The following is a 19,892-nucleotide window of genomic DNA, read 5'->3' on the forward strand; positions in this document are numbered from 1 at the left end:
ACATTTGTCACACAGAGAAATTTGGCAACAGCTCATCTTATTGAGGAGGAAAAAACCTGAACAAACGCAGTTTTCAAGTCCTTGTCTTGCCAACTGGCACCATTCAGCAATGTCCTTGTTTTTCGCTTACTCTTTCTCTCTTCTCTTAAACTTTGAATTATGGCTCTGTTTGTGATACAATTAGCCTTCTGGGATAGGCTCCATAAATAAAAATGGAGGGAGCAGATCAGTGAGAGGCTCCCTCGCGTCCCCCTACCGGTCTCTGTCCATCTGGGTGGGAGTGAATTAGAGGAGTGACACCATGTTGTAGCAATGTCTCCACATTAAACTTTTGTTGAATGCTTCATGCATACAAACATGCACATTTGTGTTGTCCCTCGCCGCCACGCCGTTGCCTTCCACGTCATCCACGCCTCGAGTATGTTGGTGAGAGGTGTGAACAGCTTGCATATTTGCTACTGTAAAGTTCGGACCACACTTACAAGTGACAGAAAGGCGTTTTTTTTTTTCCGAAGGATTTTTTTTTTTTGTCCAGATGGCGATTCACAATGAGACCTAACAACTTCTTGTGTGCAGGAAATGGAACACCATTTACTAAAGTGTTTCAGCTCGAGACGTTGTAAATGTACTTCTTCGTCAAGTGACCCATTAATTAAAGACCTATTAAATATACATGTATTTTGACATAGACCATATAAGCTAACAAGTGCCCTGGATTTGACAGTAAACTGTAGAATAGTAAAATAGAAAATGTTTTTGCCAAGAAATTTTGTGGCAACAGTTAGTGAGCCAATATTCATGGCCTGCTTTTGTTTCTGATCTGAAGTTTGGGAAATAGCTGATTGGGAGGATGAATAAAATGAACCCTAGGCAGCCTGTTTGCAATTATTTGCTAAATTCACATTCACAACCTCCTTGTGCTTTTGTGAACGATTTATTTGGAAAAAAAGATTTGCTGCTATGTTTGTGCAATAAATATGACGGTTCAGGAGGAAAACTATTGATTTGCTTGCCAATTTATTTAAAAAACTTCACCAGACTTACTTATGGTAAGACTGGTTGCCATGTTTGTGCACTAAATATGACGCTACAGCAGAAAAACTGCTTCCAGCATGACAGATCGTCGGGGAGGGAAAAAGAAGCATTGCCATGTGTTGGCACAGTTAATCTAAGACATTTGATTTTATACGTTATTTGTGTTGTAAAATCAAATGTTATGGGGAGATACAGTGTGTGCAAAGCCATGTGTTGGTCATGTAAGTAACATATGTTTTGTTAACATGGACTGATTGTGTTAATTCAGCCGCCATGGTGCCAAGCGAGCTGTTTACACTTTTCATGCTAGGCTAAAGCTAGCATTTGAATTAGACAACAGACTTACATTATTCCCCAAAGTACTTTCCCACTTTCATCTCAGTTTACTAAGTAATGACACTGGGGAAAAGAACATCTGAATTAATGCGCCATGTTTGCTTCTAAAGCCTCATCACTGTTGCTAGCATGAGTCAGACCATAATAATAACAACAAACAAGCGGCTTACCTTTACATGAACCGCCCTTTTCTTCGTATCCTGGGTTACAACGACATCCACCAATAGGAACCAGCCATTCTCCATCGGCCCCGCAGTACATTTTTGGCTCTTCTTTCTCCTCTGATTGGTCGACACAGGAGCCCCTGACCTCCACTAAGGACGAGGTGTCAGCCCCTGTCACCGTGTCCGGGAAGGTTGCCAGGTTACGAATAGTCAGGGGGCAGGTTTTGAAGAAAACCCGCACGGACACTAAGGCGATGCAGGCACCAACATCCTGGAAGGCCAAGTAGAAGCCCTTCCTGTTCGTCACCTTCACGTCCCGCACCTCGGTGTTGAGTTTCATGATTCGGTCTCCAACGTCCACCTAGAATCACAGAAATATGATTTACACATTGCTGCAGCTGCTACTCACAATTTTTCACATTTCTTTATGTGTTTTTTATTGAAAAAAGCAAACGCCTACAGTACGTCTGAATCATTCCATGGAACATAATGGAAATCAGTGACACAGTATCCTATAATGTCACTTACTAACAAATAATCAAATACTAATGAAAACATAAACCCCCTTGGGAAAAGTAATTAGCGAGGACGGAGAAAATATTCCTGCTTGGTCCGGCTAAGATAAAAGTGCTTGTACGGCAAATAAAAACATTACAGCTAAGTGCCTCATGAGGGTTTTCTTTGAGATAAGAGTGAATTAAAGTGCGCGGGGGCAGCAGGATGAAGATGTCGCTCGTTACCTGAGTGAAGCTCTCGTCCGCCGCCACGGTGTCCACCTTAATGAAACTGCTCTCTTTGATGAAGTTCTCCCTGTCTTCGTTGGACTCGTGGTAGTACAGATTGAACGTCTCCTGCACGACAAAAGCGATTTAAAGAAGAGCCGCGTCTATCTATCCCTGTCCCTGCTCAATTTCCCTCTTTATATGATAATAAGGCAAACTGAGAACTCCAGCTGTCGAAAATACAATAAATATCCATCAGAAGGAGCCATACGAAATCCCATACATGCCCGCATCTATCATTGGGGATACTTTCCAAATCCATCCGTAATGGATGAAAACTCAGGCTATTTCGAGAGAGTGTACATTTGGGGGATAGTTTTACCCATACCACATGCTTTAAACAAACGTTTTTGAAAACACAATGCAAGCATACAACTTATACCAAATACTGCATTTATTATACTGTCTCTGTTACTCTAGATACATGTAAGTGCCGTCAAAAGGAAGGGTCCGGTCAGATTGTTAGGGATTACCAATGAGTTGACAGTAGATCCTCACATATTCACAGTTTGGCCTTTTTTTGTGTGTACCGTATTTTCCGCACTATAAGCCGCACCTTCAATGAATGGCCTATTTTAATACTTTTTTGATATATAAGGCGGACCGCATTATAAAGCGCACTGTATTATAAGGCGCATAGAATAGATGCTACAGTAGAGGCTGGGGTTACGTTATGCATCCATTAGATGGAGCTGCACTAAAGGCTCAATATTGATCCATATAAAAGGCGCACCGGATTATAAGACGCACCGTCGGCTTTTAAGAAAATTAAGGGCTTTTAGGTGCACCTTATAGTGCTGAAAATACGGTACTTATTCACAGTTATTCACAGAAACCCTTGGTTATGTTTTTTTTCCCTATTTTTGCGAGGGGGTGTCAATTTTCACTATTAGCGGTCCCTGCACTGCACGAATAGCAGGGTGTCCACTTTACGGTAAAAGTACATAAGAAACAATCGCTTAAAATCTGGCATTTGGTGGGGGCGCAAAATGATGGACCATGAGATTGTAGGGAAACACTCTAATGTCTTCCACGTAATTATTTGACGTTGACAACCAAACAATATTTTTTAAATTATTCTGACAAATCATACCTTGCAGGTGCCGGTGACGCCAGGGAGGCTGTTGCAGTCTCTCAGTGTGAACTTGACCTCCACATAAACCCGTTGAGCTCCGGACCTGGGGATCCAGTCCGTCCTGAGCCAGTTGTTCTGATTGGGTTGTAAGACGTTACACACCTGGTACGTCCTGATGGGGATGTTCTTCTCATCCATGATACTCACTTCTTCCCACTGCAAATTCATATACACGCACATGAATATCTGAGGATATTCAATGAAGACTAAAACAAACAAGATATTACCTCTTCAAAAATAGAACCACACAGACCCTTCCTAAAAAATAATTATGTAAAATATTTATTTTCCATAATTCAATTCAAAAAGAAAAACTTTTAGAGATTATAGATTCCTAGCCCACAATTTAAACATTTTCAAGTATTTGTTTATTTTTATATCATACGGGCTTCTAGCTCATAAACTCAGGAGTTCAAAAATTTTTAATACTGTGATGAAATCACCATTTACTTAGTCTTTGTACAATAAAAAGAGAAATTAGGGTCATATTCAGATATGGTACTTTCAAAATGATGTTTTCTTCAACACCTGGTTGGGGAATCCCTGTGCTTGAGTCACTGCCTTGGATGCGCCGTGGCATTAAAGCAGTCAGCCTGTGACATTTCCTGGGAGTTAGAGAAGCCCGGATTTCCTTGATGTTGCCATCCGTTCTTCTGTTTTCCTTTTGAAAATGGAATGGTTGAAAGATTCTCAATTGGGTTTTGAGCTGGCAAGTTAGCCGGCCAGTCAGGCACTGAGATGGCAAGGGTTTCAAACCAGGTTTTTGTGCTTCTGGCGGTATGGACAGGGGCCAGGATCTGCATCTCTGTACAGATCCTCAGCAGAAAGAATCATCAAGTCCTCCAAACATTTTGGTAGACAGGTGCGGTGACCTTGGACTGAAGAAAACAGATTTGGCCAACACCTACATTGCACATTGCAGCCTAAATCATAATTGTACAGTATATATTTCACACTGGACCTCAAACAGCTAAGGTTCCGATGTCCACCCGTCTTCTTCCAAAGCATTGGACCTTGATTCCCAGATGAAAGGCACACTTGCCCACGGACCATAGCCCAACAGTCCATTCCATCTTTTCCTTGGCCAGTTGAAAGGCTTCCTACGTTGGCTCAGGCTCAGAAGTGACCTGACCCGAGGAATCTGACGTTTTAAATTGCGTCTGAAAGTGTTGTTTTTTGAAGCTGTGACTCCCGCCTCATTCCACTCTGATTAATACGCAGAAGCCCATGGTCATCACATATACTGGTGCATCTTCTCCTGCCATGTTTTGTCCTTCCATTTATATGCGTGGATACAGCACTCTGTGAACAGCCAGCCACCTGGGCTATGAACTTTTTGGACCTTACCCATCCCATTGGATGGTATAAATGAGGGTCTTCTGGCCAGTCATCAAGTCTGCAGTCCTCCCCATAGTGAAGCCAACAGAGGAAAGTGTACCAAACTGAAGCAATTTAATGACATGGGGAAACTTGTGCAGATGCTTTGAGTTTAGTAGAAAATTAATCCGTGACTGTTTAAAACATTTAAGACCTGCAAAATTTTGGCTGATTTCATCACAGTATTCTATTTACTTGAACTCCTGATTTTTTGGCAGTTTATACAATACACACATGGTAAATGTACCTCAGACCATGAACCACAGGTACTAGTGGATTCCCTGTTCAAAGCAGTAATAGTCCAGCATGCACATTGTCGCTTGTTCACAAATTTAAGGTAGATTTTTCTTCTTTCTTTCCATATGGTTCACAGTGGTTACCTTTTGCACTTGAGATGCAGTTGTACTGCAGTTTTATGAGGAAACCTGTTTTAGCATGTAGCAGGTGTCTTTTTGTTTTTACTAAATTTTTTGCAATTTCTTCGTTTGACCTCAGATGTTCCTTTGCACTTACTAGTTCATGACAATAAAATGAAGACGTATATCCTAAACTACAAAAGTTATTATTAGTCAGTGCATTTAATCCAAAACCTCTGACTCAAATGCTGCCAAGTGTGGATGGATGCTTTGAAATGACGCTGCCAGAAAATAAAAACAATAAAATGTGGTTGAAAATAAACCTCATGTGCAGGAAATTGTCTTTTGTTCTGTAATTCCAGACACCATCTCCCCAAAAGCTTTTAAATAAGTAGTTTGACAAAATATTTTACAAAAGTGCACAATAGAAAATTCAATTGAAATCATTTTAACAAAACATATATTTGTATTATTATAAGGTCTATTGTACTTATCGAAATGTACTCGAATAATCTCCATATAAAACACAATTGACAGTCAAATGGAAAAAGTAAACTATTGGTTTGGGTCCTAGCAGACAAAACCCCAAGCCAGAAAGAGAATAGATAACCTCTGCACATTTCCCGTGCTGCATGGTTAATTGACGGCAGCCATTCATTGTTGCATCACTATTCTCCTGCGGTATCCCATTTGTTACCACTCAAGGTTTTTTTTTTTTTTTTTTTTACAGTCACATTTCCATGCAAGTGAAGCAGGCTCAGCCTTCATTGCACCATCCATCTCAATACAAGCAGCCACTTGCCTTGTACTGTGACCACCCCCCCCTCCCCCCCAAATGACCGCCAAGCTGCCCAACTCCAAATTGGCTTTTTATTGCCACTGAATAATAATCTGGTCTCTCCCAACAACCGCGAGCCACACAAACTTAAATGTGCCATGTCCGACGAGGAACAACAGGAGGCGAGTCTGTCTGAATGACGGAATGAGTGTGTGTGCGCTCGTGGGAAGGCGGGAATGGCAAATGGCTGTGTGTGCATGAACGTGTGTGCAATGAACTTCCATCGATATGCCATCATGGCTCATCTTGTCAGTGAACTAATAATGGCGTTTCGTGGCGTACATCTATTACTGAATTGATGATTAGACATTATGTATGTTGGGTGGGGGTCATTCTACCGATTGACACAGTTAAATGCATAACTATATGACACACGAGCCTCTCAATTGGAGTATCGGCACAGTTTTTTAGTGTGATTGGGTGTCAGTAGGTTGGTCTGCAAGGACTTGACTCAAGACCAACGTGAGTGTCTGGATCAATACCCACTATGGACCGAAGTACAGTGGTACCTTGACATTTGGAAAAAAAAAAAAGTACTATAATGTCCTCACGTGGAAGGAAGCAGAGCGCCAGTAGCCGATGGACGCTCAGCTGTTTACTGGACAGGACGAACAGTCAGACAGGCAAGTAAAAAAATTTGAACAGAAGTATTTGCAACTCCCGATTTGACTAACTGGCCAATCTGACTCAAGATCCTGATGTCACACACCAATTTTACAGCATGTACAGTAATTGCACTTCATTTAACCATCTTATTTCTTTATATTTTTCTTTATGTTATTATACAACGTGGTGCTGCTTAAGGCCGCACAGTTGATAACTGGTTAGCCCATCTGCCTCAAAGTTCTGAGGACTGGGGTTCAAATTACGGCCCTGCCTGTGTGGACGTAGCATGTTTCCTCCATGCCTGTGTGGGTTTTCTCCAGGTACTCCGGTTTCCTCCCACATCTCCAAAACATGATTGGTAAGTTAATTGAAGACTGTAAATTGTCTGTGGGTGTGAATGTGAGCAAGAATGGTTGTGTTTGTGTGTCGTGCAATTGGCTGGCGAACAGTTTGGAGTGCACCTCACTTCTTGCCCAGAGTCAGCCAGGATAGGCTCCAGCACACCCACCTTATTAAATATAAGCAGTGGGGAAAATGCATGCATGAATAGACATTGCTAATTTTCTTAATTACACCTTGGGGAGTATGCTGTAATGCATTAGTGGCATTTCAATTAATTACAATCGGGAAGATTTATTTGATACGAGTAGATTGAATTATGAGCTCAACTCCATTGTTATTGTAGGAGAGGTGTTGGTTTACTTCTCGAGTACTGTGAAGTTTCCTTTGTGCAAGGTAAATGGATACAGCTGCCCTCTACATGTTCATTGTTCGAAGCCTCATTTACTTTACTATTCCAATTTAGTGCTTATGTATTTTTCAATAGGCCTACATTAAACATTCAAACGCTTAGCCTGAAAGGCCATAATAATGAACTGATCAATTAATGTCTGTAACCAATTGAGTCATTGAGGAAAACAGAGGTACTGTTGAGTCAGTGTTGACGTTGTTGTTTTTGGCCTGAAGAACATGTTAGCTAAGGTCTCCATTCATGTAACCCTCCACTATAGCCAAACTCCTCTGGGCAGTAACGACATTGGCATGGAACAGGAGTTTGGAAGGATCAGCCACCCAGAAAGTGAAAGAGAAAAGGAAGAATCAGAGAGTTTCTCCCAACCCTAAATGCTTTGCTTAGACATTCTAGCAAGCTAGGCTAAGTTAGTGCATCGGTATCTCTGCCTTACTTCAACTGTGTTCACACACTTGGTGGACTGACTGCCTCCACTATGCATTTATGATATCATTCTTAGATTTATCAACAAGAACCAGTGAGCTGTATAGTTGACTTTATTTTGTCTATGTAAAGACAATATTTTCTGCCACAAAAGGCAAACAAGTTAGTCCAATGCCCACCTTTTTTTGCTTGCAACAAACCACCAGAAAGAACCTCGGTCCATCAATTCTCTATTGCGTTTGTTAAGTGTTCTGATAGGGTCAAGGCTGACCCCGAGCCTATCCCAGCCGAATCTGAGCAAGAGGCTGGGCACACCCTGGACTGGTCGCCAGCCAATCCCCAGGGGCATTTATAAACAACCATTCACACTCACATTCACACCAACGGACAATTCACAGTTTTTTAATGAGCCTAAATTGGATGTTTTTGGAACAGGAAAGGAATGCGGATTATCTGCAGAAAACGCACTCAAGCATGGGGGAGAACATACAAAGTCCAGTCACGACGGGCAGCTCCAAATTTCAAACCTTGTACCTCAGAACAGTGACATTAACCACAAGGTCACCTGCCCCCCCCCCACAAAAAAAAATAATCTGTCTGTTGAGTAACATGTTCATGAATAAAAAAATTAGCTTTTTTCTGATTCAACACCGTGTGTATTAGTGATAGATTGGATTATATCATAACCTAAAATATTTGTTGTTCACCATTCTATCACTCCCCCCCCCAAAAAAAGCCAATTGAGATGTGCTGTACTTGTTCTTGTCAAAAGGTTTAATAAAGAGTTGAGTTTCAAGAGATGAAAATTTTATGACGGGGCCATGCTTCAGAGGGTTAATGTGCAGCGCAAGCGTGTCCGACTGCGCGTGCTTGAAGAAGGGTATGAGCACGCTTCTCGTGTGCCATGCGTGTTTTTATGTGTGGGTGTTCGTAGGCCGGGCTGTAAAGAAAAATGAGGTTTGATGCCTCCTTGTCTCCACTCATTTAGAGTCTTTGTTGGCTAAAAATCGCAGCTGCCAAAGGGGGAAAAAAACAGCTTTGCCCCTCCAAAGAGATCCCCTGTGATGTGGATGTGAAGCAAGAAGATGCAGAAAGTGTCAGAAGCGGTGAAGGGGAGCGGGGTGGTGTGGGGTTTGGGGGGTGGGGGCGGCGCCTGTAATCAAAAGCTTGGTGTGTGCGGACCAGGACCCCGTCAATCAAGTGGTCTGTGAGAGTATGAGCCTGTAGAGAGCCAAGAATCTGGTGTCAAGTTCACCAGTAACTCTTAAACCAACAACAGGGTGAGAGAGTCAGTGCACAGTGAAAGTGGAGAACTTCTAGATTTTTGTAATGATTAATTCTGGCTAATGCACAGCAGTTAAAAAAAATAAAAATGTCTAAAGGAATGACACCCACCAGCAGGCTGCTTTATGCTACATCGTGTGCCAAACACAATGCCAACTAGCTCGTATTAGCACTTGGGCTGGGCGGACAGCTCATTTTCAAATCTGTGGGATGAATATTTAAAGTTTCCAGACCTCCTGATTGCACGTCTGTGTGCCTTATCCAAAAAGACAGCAGGTTGTCTACAGTGCATCTGATTTAAAAAAAAAATAAAAATAAATCTGAAAAAGCAAAATCGAGAGCTCCCACTCACCCCTCCTTCTGAGGGACTCGCGGCCCATTTCAGCTCTCCTGGCACTGTCCTGGTATCCAGCAGGGTCACTAAAATGACACATACACAGTCAACTATGTTTCAATTTTTAAAAAAGTATCAGTGCGACCCCCCCCCCCCCTCAAGAAAATTGTTATTTAGCCAAATACTTTTTCATCCAATAAATCTGAAACAAATATGGGAATTAACAGCAAGCTTACACACTGTGTTTTCGCTTTTAATGTAGATTTCAATTTCAATTATATCATATATGTAAGTCCTCTAACCTGTATTATGTATAGTTGTGCCTTGAGATTTATTTAATTCTGTAAACATCCTTGTAACTCAAAATACCTTTACCCTTTGAAACGAACGGCAATGAATTAAAGTGTTGGTGCATCATGATTAATTCATCGCGGTTCCTTCCGGTGTGTGCGACTTGGCCACCGGGAGCGGTAGAACACAGTCATGCAAAGAAAAAGCAAGAAGAGTTTCACAACTACTGTAAGTGACTCGGGGAGCTGCAGTAACATTAGTCGTTTACCACAGAGGATAAAGAATAGTAGTAGTAATAGTATTGTTGTATTATGTATTGGTCCAGTGATTATGTGCAAAATATTCATTGCCAATTAGGTTTATAAATTTGCTACATTGATGTTATCCGTGTAAGGTGTTTCGGTTTAGTAGCATATATTGGCCCAAAACGGCTCATGATTTAAAAAAAAAAAAAAAAAAAGATTTCATGACTTCTAAATGAATCCAAGGTTGATTGTAAGAATAAAATATCCCCAAACCTTTGTCCCTACAGGCTACTTTAAATCATTTCTCATTTAAAACTAGAGGTTACATTAGCTCCAGTTATTTCATGTAAAACAGTTTAAGACAAAATTCATTTCAACGACATATTTCAAAGTGCTTCGAGATGCGTCAGCACACAAGAAAGCAATACAACACCGGACGTGTCCCAATACGTCAACTTTTAAAACGGAATCATCCAAGGGCGCGCATCGAGCGCACGCAACCGAGTGTCACCGCGCAAAGCCACTTCCAGTCCCACGGACTCCTTACCTTCGTTGGCCGAATAAACCCTCGTCCTGGAACTTGAAACTGTAGCAATTATCCACATAAACGCCGTGAACGTTCGCCCTACATGAGCAGCCATGTGTGACGGGGGGAAGCGTGCGTGTTGGCCGCTGGCGGTGCGCGCTGGCTGCGGAGGATCCATCCCGGTGGGAAAACTGTGCGTAAATGAACAAGCCGAGGGTATGTATGTGTGTGTGTGCGCGTGCGCGTGTGCGTGGTGGGAGTGAGTTGGATGCAGGGGATCGTGGGGCGGTCTCACACTCGCGTGCTTCGCCTAATGGGCATTCAGACTGCACGAGCCAAATAATATGCATGGACCATACGCACACACTGTCAAGAACCATCACACATTTTAGTTTGAAAAAATGAGAGGGGAAAAAAAACATCAATGTGTAAAAAAAGGCCGCTTAATTGTATGGTAATGTACCTGTAAATGGGTAAATATGTTTTCGTTGAGTTCCCTCGCTCTATTTTTAGTTTACAACCCTAAAAACCTTCAAGCTGAATGGAAGAAAAAAAAATCCAAGATAAATATTTCATTCGCCCCATTTCTTACACTTCCTTTATTTTTTATGCGGCTTTTCATTCCTTAAACGAACCCCCCCCAAAACGAAAAAAAAAAAAAAAACATCACACGATAAAGCTTTTTATAAAATCACGAAAAATGTACCATTATGGTCTGAGGTGACAAAATAGTAACCTCCAAAGCATCTCGAATGTTGCAAGAGGAGCCGGACACATAACGACAGCGCCACCTCTTGGTGATTCTTGTGCATGAAGGCTTTAAAAGTATCAATCAAATCGTCTTTGATCAGCTTTCATTGTTTTGTCTTAATACCGTTAAAAGACGTGGAATAATGTTACCACAAGGAAGAGCATTTGGACAGTTAAATAAAACTAAAAATAAAAAAGCGCAAGACCTCTTGAAAACAACAAAGGAAAAAGAACAGCCTTGTGACTTGTCCTCCACCATCCCGCCCTCAAAGTGGGTGGAGAACAAAAACACTTGAGAAATCACAGCATGATAAAGTAAATGTTAAATAACACTGAATCGTGTGTTCTCAATCATGTACGGTAAACTGAAAACATGGGTCAAGTTTGAGAGCAGAGGATTAAATGACTTTAAATGATTTTTTTTCTAGTTGATTATCATGGGATTAAATTTGAGTCCAAGTCTTTAATCTTAATTTTTGATGTCGTGAATAATATTATTCTAAGTAGAGTACAGTCAAACGGACTGGTTTCATGTAAAGACACATTTTGACAGACAGGTATCGAAACAAAAGCAAAGGATTAAAAATACAACTCACCCTTACGCTATCTGTAGTTGTTGTAGTTGTAGTCCTGCAGCATGTTCCACTTGAACAAAACGGCTGGTCTCATCTTTTGTTCCTTGCCTAGTGTCTTGTAACATGGGACAACGTAATACTTCTCCAAAAATGACAGTTCGGTACATGCATTCAGCAGACGGCTTCACGCTAGGATGAAAAAAAAAAAATGGATGGATTGTGTCAGGAAGGGCATCTGGCGTAAAAATGGTGACAAACAAGTCATGTGAGTGATTTGGTGGGGCAACAAGCCAAAAGTCGCAACAATAACAACAACAATAACGTAAGTTGGTTTTCTGGTCACGGTTCGCGTCACATCGGGTCCAGTAAGAAAACAAAACTTTCCATCTTTTGGGTTTACAAGGGAGCTTTCACGGACCACATAAAATCACGTCAAGGACCCGTTTTGCCGTGCAACCCTTTTGTTTGCGCAAAAGGCCAACAAGTTTGTTGTCTTGCGAAATGTTGTTGCGTTATGGTGGCAACTGTTGAAAGGGCACGGAAAATATGATATGATCTCAACCTACAGTATATCACATAGTGGCACCTGCGTGTGTTTGTGTATTTGCATTTGCATGCATGTGCCGGTCTCCATCTTTGTTTTAGCAGTCCCTCCACCGAAATCATGTCGTTACCGTGTTATACATCTGATGCTTTAAGAAGCCGAAATAAAACGAAAACAAAGGGAGTTAAAAGGAACTCCCTCATTCGATATGCCACTCTTCCCCCCACTTGCCAAAATACCATTTTCACGTTTTTTTTTTTTCTCCCCTAACGCCGCGATCGACTGCGCAATCACAAAGGCCCAATTAACCAAAGCGGGGAACGTGATTTCGGCCAAGAACGTCTGGCGAATAGGGGTTGGGCGGCATAGGGCGAAGAAGGCCTGTGGCGTGGCGGCGTGGGTGGGTGAAGCTTAGGCGAGCCGTTGTTTCTGGTCATTTGTGTCACCAAAGTTTTGATTGATGACTGTGGGGATGTTTTTCCACACTCCTTTGAGATCCGCAGTTCTCTGAAGGGAATGGGGGTCCACAGAGGGCCCTTGGCGCGCCATCTTACAAACGCGTCAACACACACACACAAATCTTTTGTTCAATTCTGGTCCCCAGATGGCTGCTGCCCACACATCTGTATGCGGATCTCACGCAGATGGTGTGCGTTTGTATATTTTATATGTTAACATGGACGCACGCAGCATCGCCCGGTGTCTAATACGATAGAGATCAAGACGAGAGGGGCGACTGGAGGAAATAAAACAGTTTCCAAAGGTAAATGCGTCAATGTGTGTGAGAATAAAGCCCGAGGGATGCTAGGTGCGTGGGCGGCGAGAGAGACGAACAAAGGAGGCTGGGAAGAGAGACCGGGGACAGCGCATTGCCAGTTAGGAGCTGATTGGTTGGATGGGAGTCGGTGGAGTACGGCTGCTGGTGGTGATGGTAGTGAGGTGGGGAGGGGGGGGGGTAGGTCATGTTGGGCGTTTGGAAAGGATCTTCCCCCAAAGCCTCCCCAAAGATATTGCTGGAGTGATTTCAGCTCTCTCTTAGCTTACAGTCCAATTCTAGCTTCTATAACATGTTTACGCCTTCATTCCCAGCAAGCAGGACAGTATGTCAAAACCAGGTGGTATGGAAATACATAATCGGTCCTGTACTGTACCGATGGAGATGAGGACAGCCGCTGGATACACAGTTGGTGGTTGATTAGTTGGAAGAGAATCATCATGAGCAATTTCGCAAAAGAAAATACAATAGAAAAAAATGTCAAGATGTTTGCAGCACAACGCCATATTGCGCTACTCTTTGTTGAAGTCACTGGCTGATTTCACTCAGTACGTTTACATCAGTCCAGTTTAGTCGAGCTAAGGCAATACATCAGAATATAGCACTTGAGTTGTCCCAAATAACAATAAGCCACTTTTTGACACGTGTTTCGGAGACTTTGTTGCGATCCAATTAAACAAAGGTCGAACTTTACGGCCATAATGCCAAAAGGAGTTTTTGGCAAAAACACCACGCAACTCCTAAACAAAAGAATGCCATAGGTACTGTGAAGCATTGTCAGAATCACAATCAGCTTTATTGGCCAAGTGTGTAATAACACGAGGAATTTTTCTCCGGCAGTCAGTGTAGGAGCAGCATGATCTTTTGAGAAAGAAGAGGAAATTATGATATAATTATTATTATAAGTTCCCAATAGCAGTCATTTTTTTCTTCAGGCTTCTGCTAGAAAGCAAAAGAATATATGAATGAATAAAATGTCAGGAAAATCCTACGAGCACAAATAAACTTTAGTTCCATTACAATTTCAGCATTTCTTGACCTGGTATCTGTGGATTACGGGACATTGCATCACTTTGGGGCTAGATACTGTAAATTCCCTCTCAAATCCTCAAAGCCTGACTCACTCGACAGTGACATGAACTGCAACTATTGTGTCCACCAGCTTTGAATTGAACTGTCACAACTGATCTGGATTTGATTATTCAAATCATTTCCATCTTTTCTGGTAGTTCGGTGTTTTGAACTTGAGACCTTCACCACACCCGCCACGTGTCAAAGACCTGATAATCAGTAATTGAGGCAGTCTTGCATTTTGTGGAATGGTTGAGAACCAGGACAATTTGAAAAATGCTTTTATGTTGTTAAACTAAATTTGGACATTTTTTAGAAGAACATGTATGAGGCCCTGTAGCTCAGTGGTTAGGGCACTGGTTTGGTAAACCAGGGGTTGTGGTTTCGTATCCCACTGGGGCCTCCACTCCCTGAAAAGGGTTGCGTCAGGAAGGGCATCCGGCGTAAAAATTGTGCCAAACATATGTGCGTTCATCTGAGATGACACGCTGTGGTGACCCTGAAAGGGACAAGCCGAATGAAACTTTTACTTTTAGAAGAACATGTATATTTCTTAGATTAATCTAACCAATTTATGACAGCAAAGTCATATCATTTCCAACAAAATAAGGCATATATTTGAGACTAATGTATATTTCTTAGGTAAAAAGTCATATATATATATATAATATATATATATATATATATATATATATAGGAAAAAAATACAGACAACAGTACTTCTGTGTGTGTGCGCGTCTCTGTGCATGATTCCATAAACACAGAGTGTGACTGGATAGACATTCTCTTCCATCTCGCTCCATCTGTTCCGCTGCCATTTCCGTCTTCCGAGGGAAACAACAGAGGGACAAAGCGCACAGTCAAGATAAACAGTCAAGTGAGGGGGAAAAAAAACACTCTTAAGTCACCTGTGTAGAACTATTCATCTTAAGAACAAAAGTATGAAGACAGCTGGCATACCGAAAGTGAAAATTAAAGAAGCTATGAGGTTGTTCCCTTTTTCCAACTTCCACTCTTGTGGAACACTTTCAGTATGATTTTGGAGTGTGCCTGTGTGAAGAGAGAGGTCACTGATGTTGGGACACGAGCTCTGCTTCAAGTTCTTGTTCAGGGCTCTCAGGGTCTTACATACACTACCTAAGTATTCCAAGGATGCATTTATGGACCTTGCTTTATCCACTGAGGCAGTAATGCTGGAACCAAAAAAGGCCTTCTTTAATTGTCTTCCGCTAAATTGGAAACTAGATCACATTCCTATTAAAGGAAAAGGGAATTAGGACTAGGACCTGACTGAATGATACCGGTACCGTTTGTAACCATTGAGTTTGATTGACTCCATTTTCAGAATGTGAATGCTGACGTGCAACTAATACGACATTCAAGCAATTTTGCCTGTTATAGTCTTCCAATGAATTTAACCAAATACAAAAAAAAAAAAGAAAGAAATTAGCTAAACTACATGTTTTTTTTTTTTAGCTTTTTTTGTTTCAGACTTTCAGATATGGAGCATATATATGATGCCCATTAGTCAATATATTGAAATGGCTACGGGGATGCCACAATAGTCAGGAATTATTTATTTATTTATTCCCTTCAGTGTATTGTAAATATTTTCAACTCACTTATTACTAAGAACCTTTAAAATTGCAAATCTAACATAGATTACAATGTCAAGTAATGTCCAGTTAATAGAGGGAAAATCAACTCATTTAGTGTCCACATAGGTGTAATTTATACATTTATGATCCATTGTATGTACATAAAAATAAATGGGATATTTATATATATTAATTATTATATATATCCACACTAGACAACATATATCTATATTTGCATTTGTATATTTTAAAAAGAATATTGTGTTGTTAAAATTAGATGACATCATATACAGTAAATTAAAGATTATCATAGAAACAAAGCTATTTGATATCCTTTCTAAGCATATGTGAATTCCCAAATAATTTGATATAGACAATCATTATGAAGATATTTTTGGTCCAGGTCAAAACTAACCTGGAATATAATATGTGCATGAAAACTACACGGTACACAAGGGTGAAGTTAGACGACAGGAACAGACTGACTTCATTGTTATTCAGCGGATGGTGCAAAAACCCATTTTGACTCAAAACAGCGATAAGTGAAAATTGATTTCTGTATCTACACTTTTATCCAGAACCTCATCAAAATGGTATGGGTCGCATACATATGGACGCACACTCAACATATTGTAACCGTGCTGCTTTTTGTGCAAACGGGCCTTTACTGTAGCTCTGAGAGGACGTGTGAGAGTGAGGCTTGCGCTTGGCTTCCTGTGCCTTTGTGTAGGTACAAGTGTGTGTGTGTGTGTGTGTGTGTGTGTGTGAGGACTTTCATTGTTCCACTCTTCCTTATCTCATGTCTTGGCGGAGAGCCTGGACCGTGTTCTTCCCCTCAGCGATGTGACCCTGCTCCTCAGATAACAGACCACCCTAAAAATACCCCTCAGTGCTCCTCTCCACTGTTCCCCTCACCTCTCCTGGCATGAGGTATCCTCAGCAGTCGGCCAAGGTTCCGCCAGATTAAAACACCTCGGGGCACCTTCTGATTTCACGGAATATACTGTGGTGTGTGCCCCCCCCCTCCCCCCATACCCCAACAATAGAAATTCTCCTCTCTTCTGACTCTGTGTCTTGGCCTGAACAGCAGAGGTGCAACTCAGACTGTTATGTTACATCACAAGTTTTCTTATCGTTTTTCCACAATAATTCCTCATCACCCCCGCAGCTCCTGCACTCACCAACACTGTGTGGACACACAGTGCAGATGGGATGTAGGAGGAGATGGAGAGGACACGAGCTTCTGGGCTCGCTAACAATTCCACATCAAGTCATTTTACCATTATCCCCCCCCAAAAAAAAAAAAAAAAAAAAAAAGAACTCCCCGAAAACACTGAGGAGTACATTGTAAGGTTTGACGTGCAGGTTTGACTGTCAGGAGGAATTTGCATAAACGGTTTAAAGATGATGCCAAAAGCATTTTGAGACTATGCAGCTTCTCTGCTGTGAAGTGCAACTACTATACATAAATTTTATTTTGTTGCAGTTTTCAGAATGTATCTTGGTAATTTTTGATGTGAGAACTCCAAAATCTAAATCCGCATTTCACAAGTGGGAGTTAGAAGGTTGTTGTTTTTCTTATTTTAGTGGGAGTTCTCATGCGGGTGTGTGTGTGTCAGTGTTGGGGTGGGAACCCTTGGATTTCTTTGGGCCTAAACCCACGCAGGTGACCAGAGGGGGCGTTACGTGGGTGGACAACTCAATGGTGATCCTTTCTCTTTTAAACTCACAATTGCCCCCTCCCCCTTAAACACACACACACACACACACACCACACACACACACACACACACACACACACAAAACCCCCACCCTGTTTGTCGCCAACTGAGAAAAATAACTAAAAGAACTACCCACTAAACCAAGATGTCTCAAAAATCTTCAGCTCAAGACCCAAATTAGGAACCAAACTTACAAAACAATCTGTTACCGGTATTGTAATTGTCAGCTGTGTCTAAATTATAAACAAGTTATTGTTTTGGCTAGTAAATGAGTAGCTGGAAATGCCACAAAAAAGTGGGGGGAAAAAACTATTGTTGTGACAAAAAGTTTCCATTATGTCCAAAATGTATTCATACTCACTGTCAGTACATGCATATTCAATGGTCAGTCTAAATGTATGCAGGTATCTATTATATATTGCAATAGACGTATAGGTAGGAGGGTCCTTTACAATGGAAATATTGAAATAATATGATTTAATAAGTGTTCGGAAAACAACTTAAAAAAAATAAAGTCAACAGCAAAAATATAGTTCGACTCAACCTTGGATGACGTATAGGTAGGAGGGTCCTTTACAATGGAAATATTGAAATAATATGATTTAATAAGTGTTCGGAAAACAACTTAAAAAAAATAAAGAAAGTCAACAGCAAAAATATAGTTCGACTCAACCTTGGATGATGAAGAATCTAGACAGAAAAAGATAAAAACTGTTGGAATTTGTGATTGATATTGTGAGAGTAAGTTAAAAATTAATCAGATTTTGCTATGAAGGTTAACAATTATACTTTTGTGATATTCCTGTGGCGGCATGGTGGCTCAGCTGGTAAAGCGTTGGCCTCACAGTTCTGAGGTCCAGGGTTCAATCCTGGCCTCGCCTGTGTGGAGTTTGCATGTTCTCCCCGTGTCTGCGTGGGTTTTCTCGGGCCACTCGCATTTCCTCCCGCATTCCAAAAAACATTAATTGGATACTCTAAATTGCCTGTAGGTGTGATTGTGAGTGTGACTGTTGTCTGTCTTCATGTGCCCTGCGATTGGCTGGCAACCAGTTCAGGGTGTACCCCGCTTCCTGCCCGTTGACAGCTGCGATAGGCTCCTGCACTCCCCGCGACCCCTCTGAGGATAAGCGGTGAAGAAAATGGATGGATGGATGATATTCTTGTCTCATGTAAGCCATGAAAAGATAAAACAGAAACTCATTTATTACATCATAGTGTGCGTTTTTCTCAGGCGGACATGCCGGTGATAAAAGTTTGTGTTTTGTGAGCTTTGTGAGGATGAGGCTGTCAAATCACACTTTTTCTTTTATCAAGTAAACATGCGGAGACACAGATATGCATTCACAATAACACTAAGGTGAAGCTGAAGCATCAAATCGCCTCGCATTTCAGGAAACCCGAAATGTGTGTGTGTGTGTGTGTGTCTTATGTCATTTTATCTCATGGGCCCACCTCAGTGTTACGACACAGATGTTCCCGTTTGCCATTTCTTACCTGCCTGGAGTGGATTGGCCCAAGACGAGCAGCGCCCCCCGTTGGGCAGAGGAGGCGAGCGTCGTTGACGTCATCTGCAATGTGGCAGGAGATGGAGGAAGGTGCTAAATGTTGACGAGTGGGACTGTGGGAGGGCAGAGGAGGGCAGTAAGTCCGATGAGAAAAACATGACTCATCACATCTCGTACAGTCATCAAGCCTGAAGTTAACTCTAGTCTTACTTGAACACATTAGTTGAGTTCTAATGTCCATCACAGAAGATTAGTTTGAGATTAAAAGTAAGTACGATCTTAAATACCATTTTCGATAATTTAGGGAATGTACACAATATCAAACATACACTCATTGCCCATAATTGGTACACAATTGAGTGAGAGTCATTATAATAGCTGTTTAGATCAGGCTAATATTAATATTTTAAATGAACTTCTAGACTCACACACCACCACATGTAAAATTAAGGTGACGCAATGGTAGAATGTTAGGAGAAAAGAGTTTGCAATGGCCAGCCTAAACAACATTCATACGTGAGCTGCTGCGACCACAATTCACTAAATGACCAGAAAGTTAGCCAGCTAGCAGTAGCCACTAACCTGAGCTCAAAACAGCCAACTCCACCCTGCTGACCCCCATGTCACTCACCAAGCCAGGCCCCACCTTTTAAAGCCACATGCACTCAAACTCACAGATATTACAGTGTGGAATGTGAGGATGGCGACCCTGGGTGGGCAACAATAATACCTGGACCTCACATTCACATTTTGATATTTCCATCCATCCATTTTCTTTGCTTCTTATCCTCATGAGGGTCACATGGAGTGCTGGAGCCTATCCCCGCTGTCAACAGGCAGGAGGTGGGGTACACCCTGAACTGTTTGCCA

The 19,892-nt window shown here is 41.6% G+C and overlaps 1 protein-coding gene across 5 annotated transcripts in view; it reads right to left on the bottom strand.

Moving 5' to 3' along the window:
• LOC133511288 (ephrin type-A receptor 4-like) overlaps window positions 1-19,661 on the bottom strand; it is a 45,210-nt gene extending 25,549 nt beyond the window's left edge. The window contains exons 1-8 of one of the 5 annotated variants that reach the window (XM_061840063.1): window positions 19,605-19,661; window positions 19,012-19,135; window positions 11,830-11,997; window positions 9,440-9,507; window positions 3,555-3,608; window positions 3,411-3,495; window positions 2,276-2,386; window positions 1,542-1,896 (exon numbers count right to left, since the gene is read on the bottom strand). In XM_061840063.1, the coding sequence (XP_061696047.1) occupies window positions 1,542-1,896; window positions 2,276-2,386; window positions 3,411-3,495; window positions 3,555-3,586 (583 nt within the window). In that variant the 5' untranslated portion in view covers window positions 3,587-3,608; window positions 9,440-9,507; window positions 11,830-11,997; window positions 19,012-19,135; window positions 19,605-19,661. Of the gene's footprint in view, window positions 1-1,541; window positions 1,897-2,275; window positions 2,387-3,410; window positions 3,609-9,439; window positions 9,508-10,504; window positions 10,662-11,829; window positions 11,998-19,011; window positions 19,136-19,450; window positions 19,531-19,604 lie in introns of those variants that run through there. The other 4 variants (XM_061840061.1, XM_061840062.1, XM_061840064.1 and 1 more) reach the window with 4 other exon arrangements.
• Between the last annotated feature and the right edge of the window lie 231 nt (window positions 19,662-19,892).

This window comes from Syngnathoides biaculeatus, chromosome 13 (assembly GCF_019802595.1).
Source record: "Syngnathoides biaculeatus isolate LvHL_M chromosome 13, ASM1980259v1, whole genome shotgun sequence".
NCBI classification, from domain to species: Eukaryota; Metazoa; Chordata; class Actinopteri; order Syngnathiformes; family Syngnathidae; genus Syngnathoides; species Syngnathoides biaculeatus.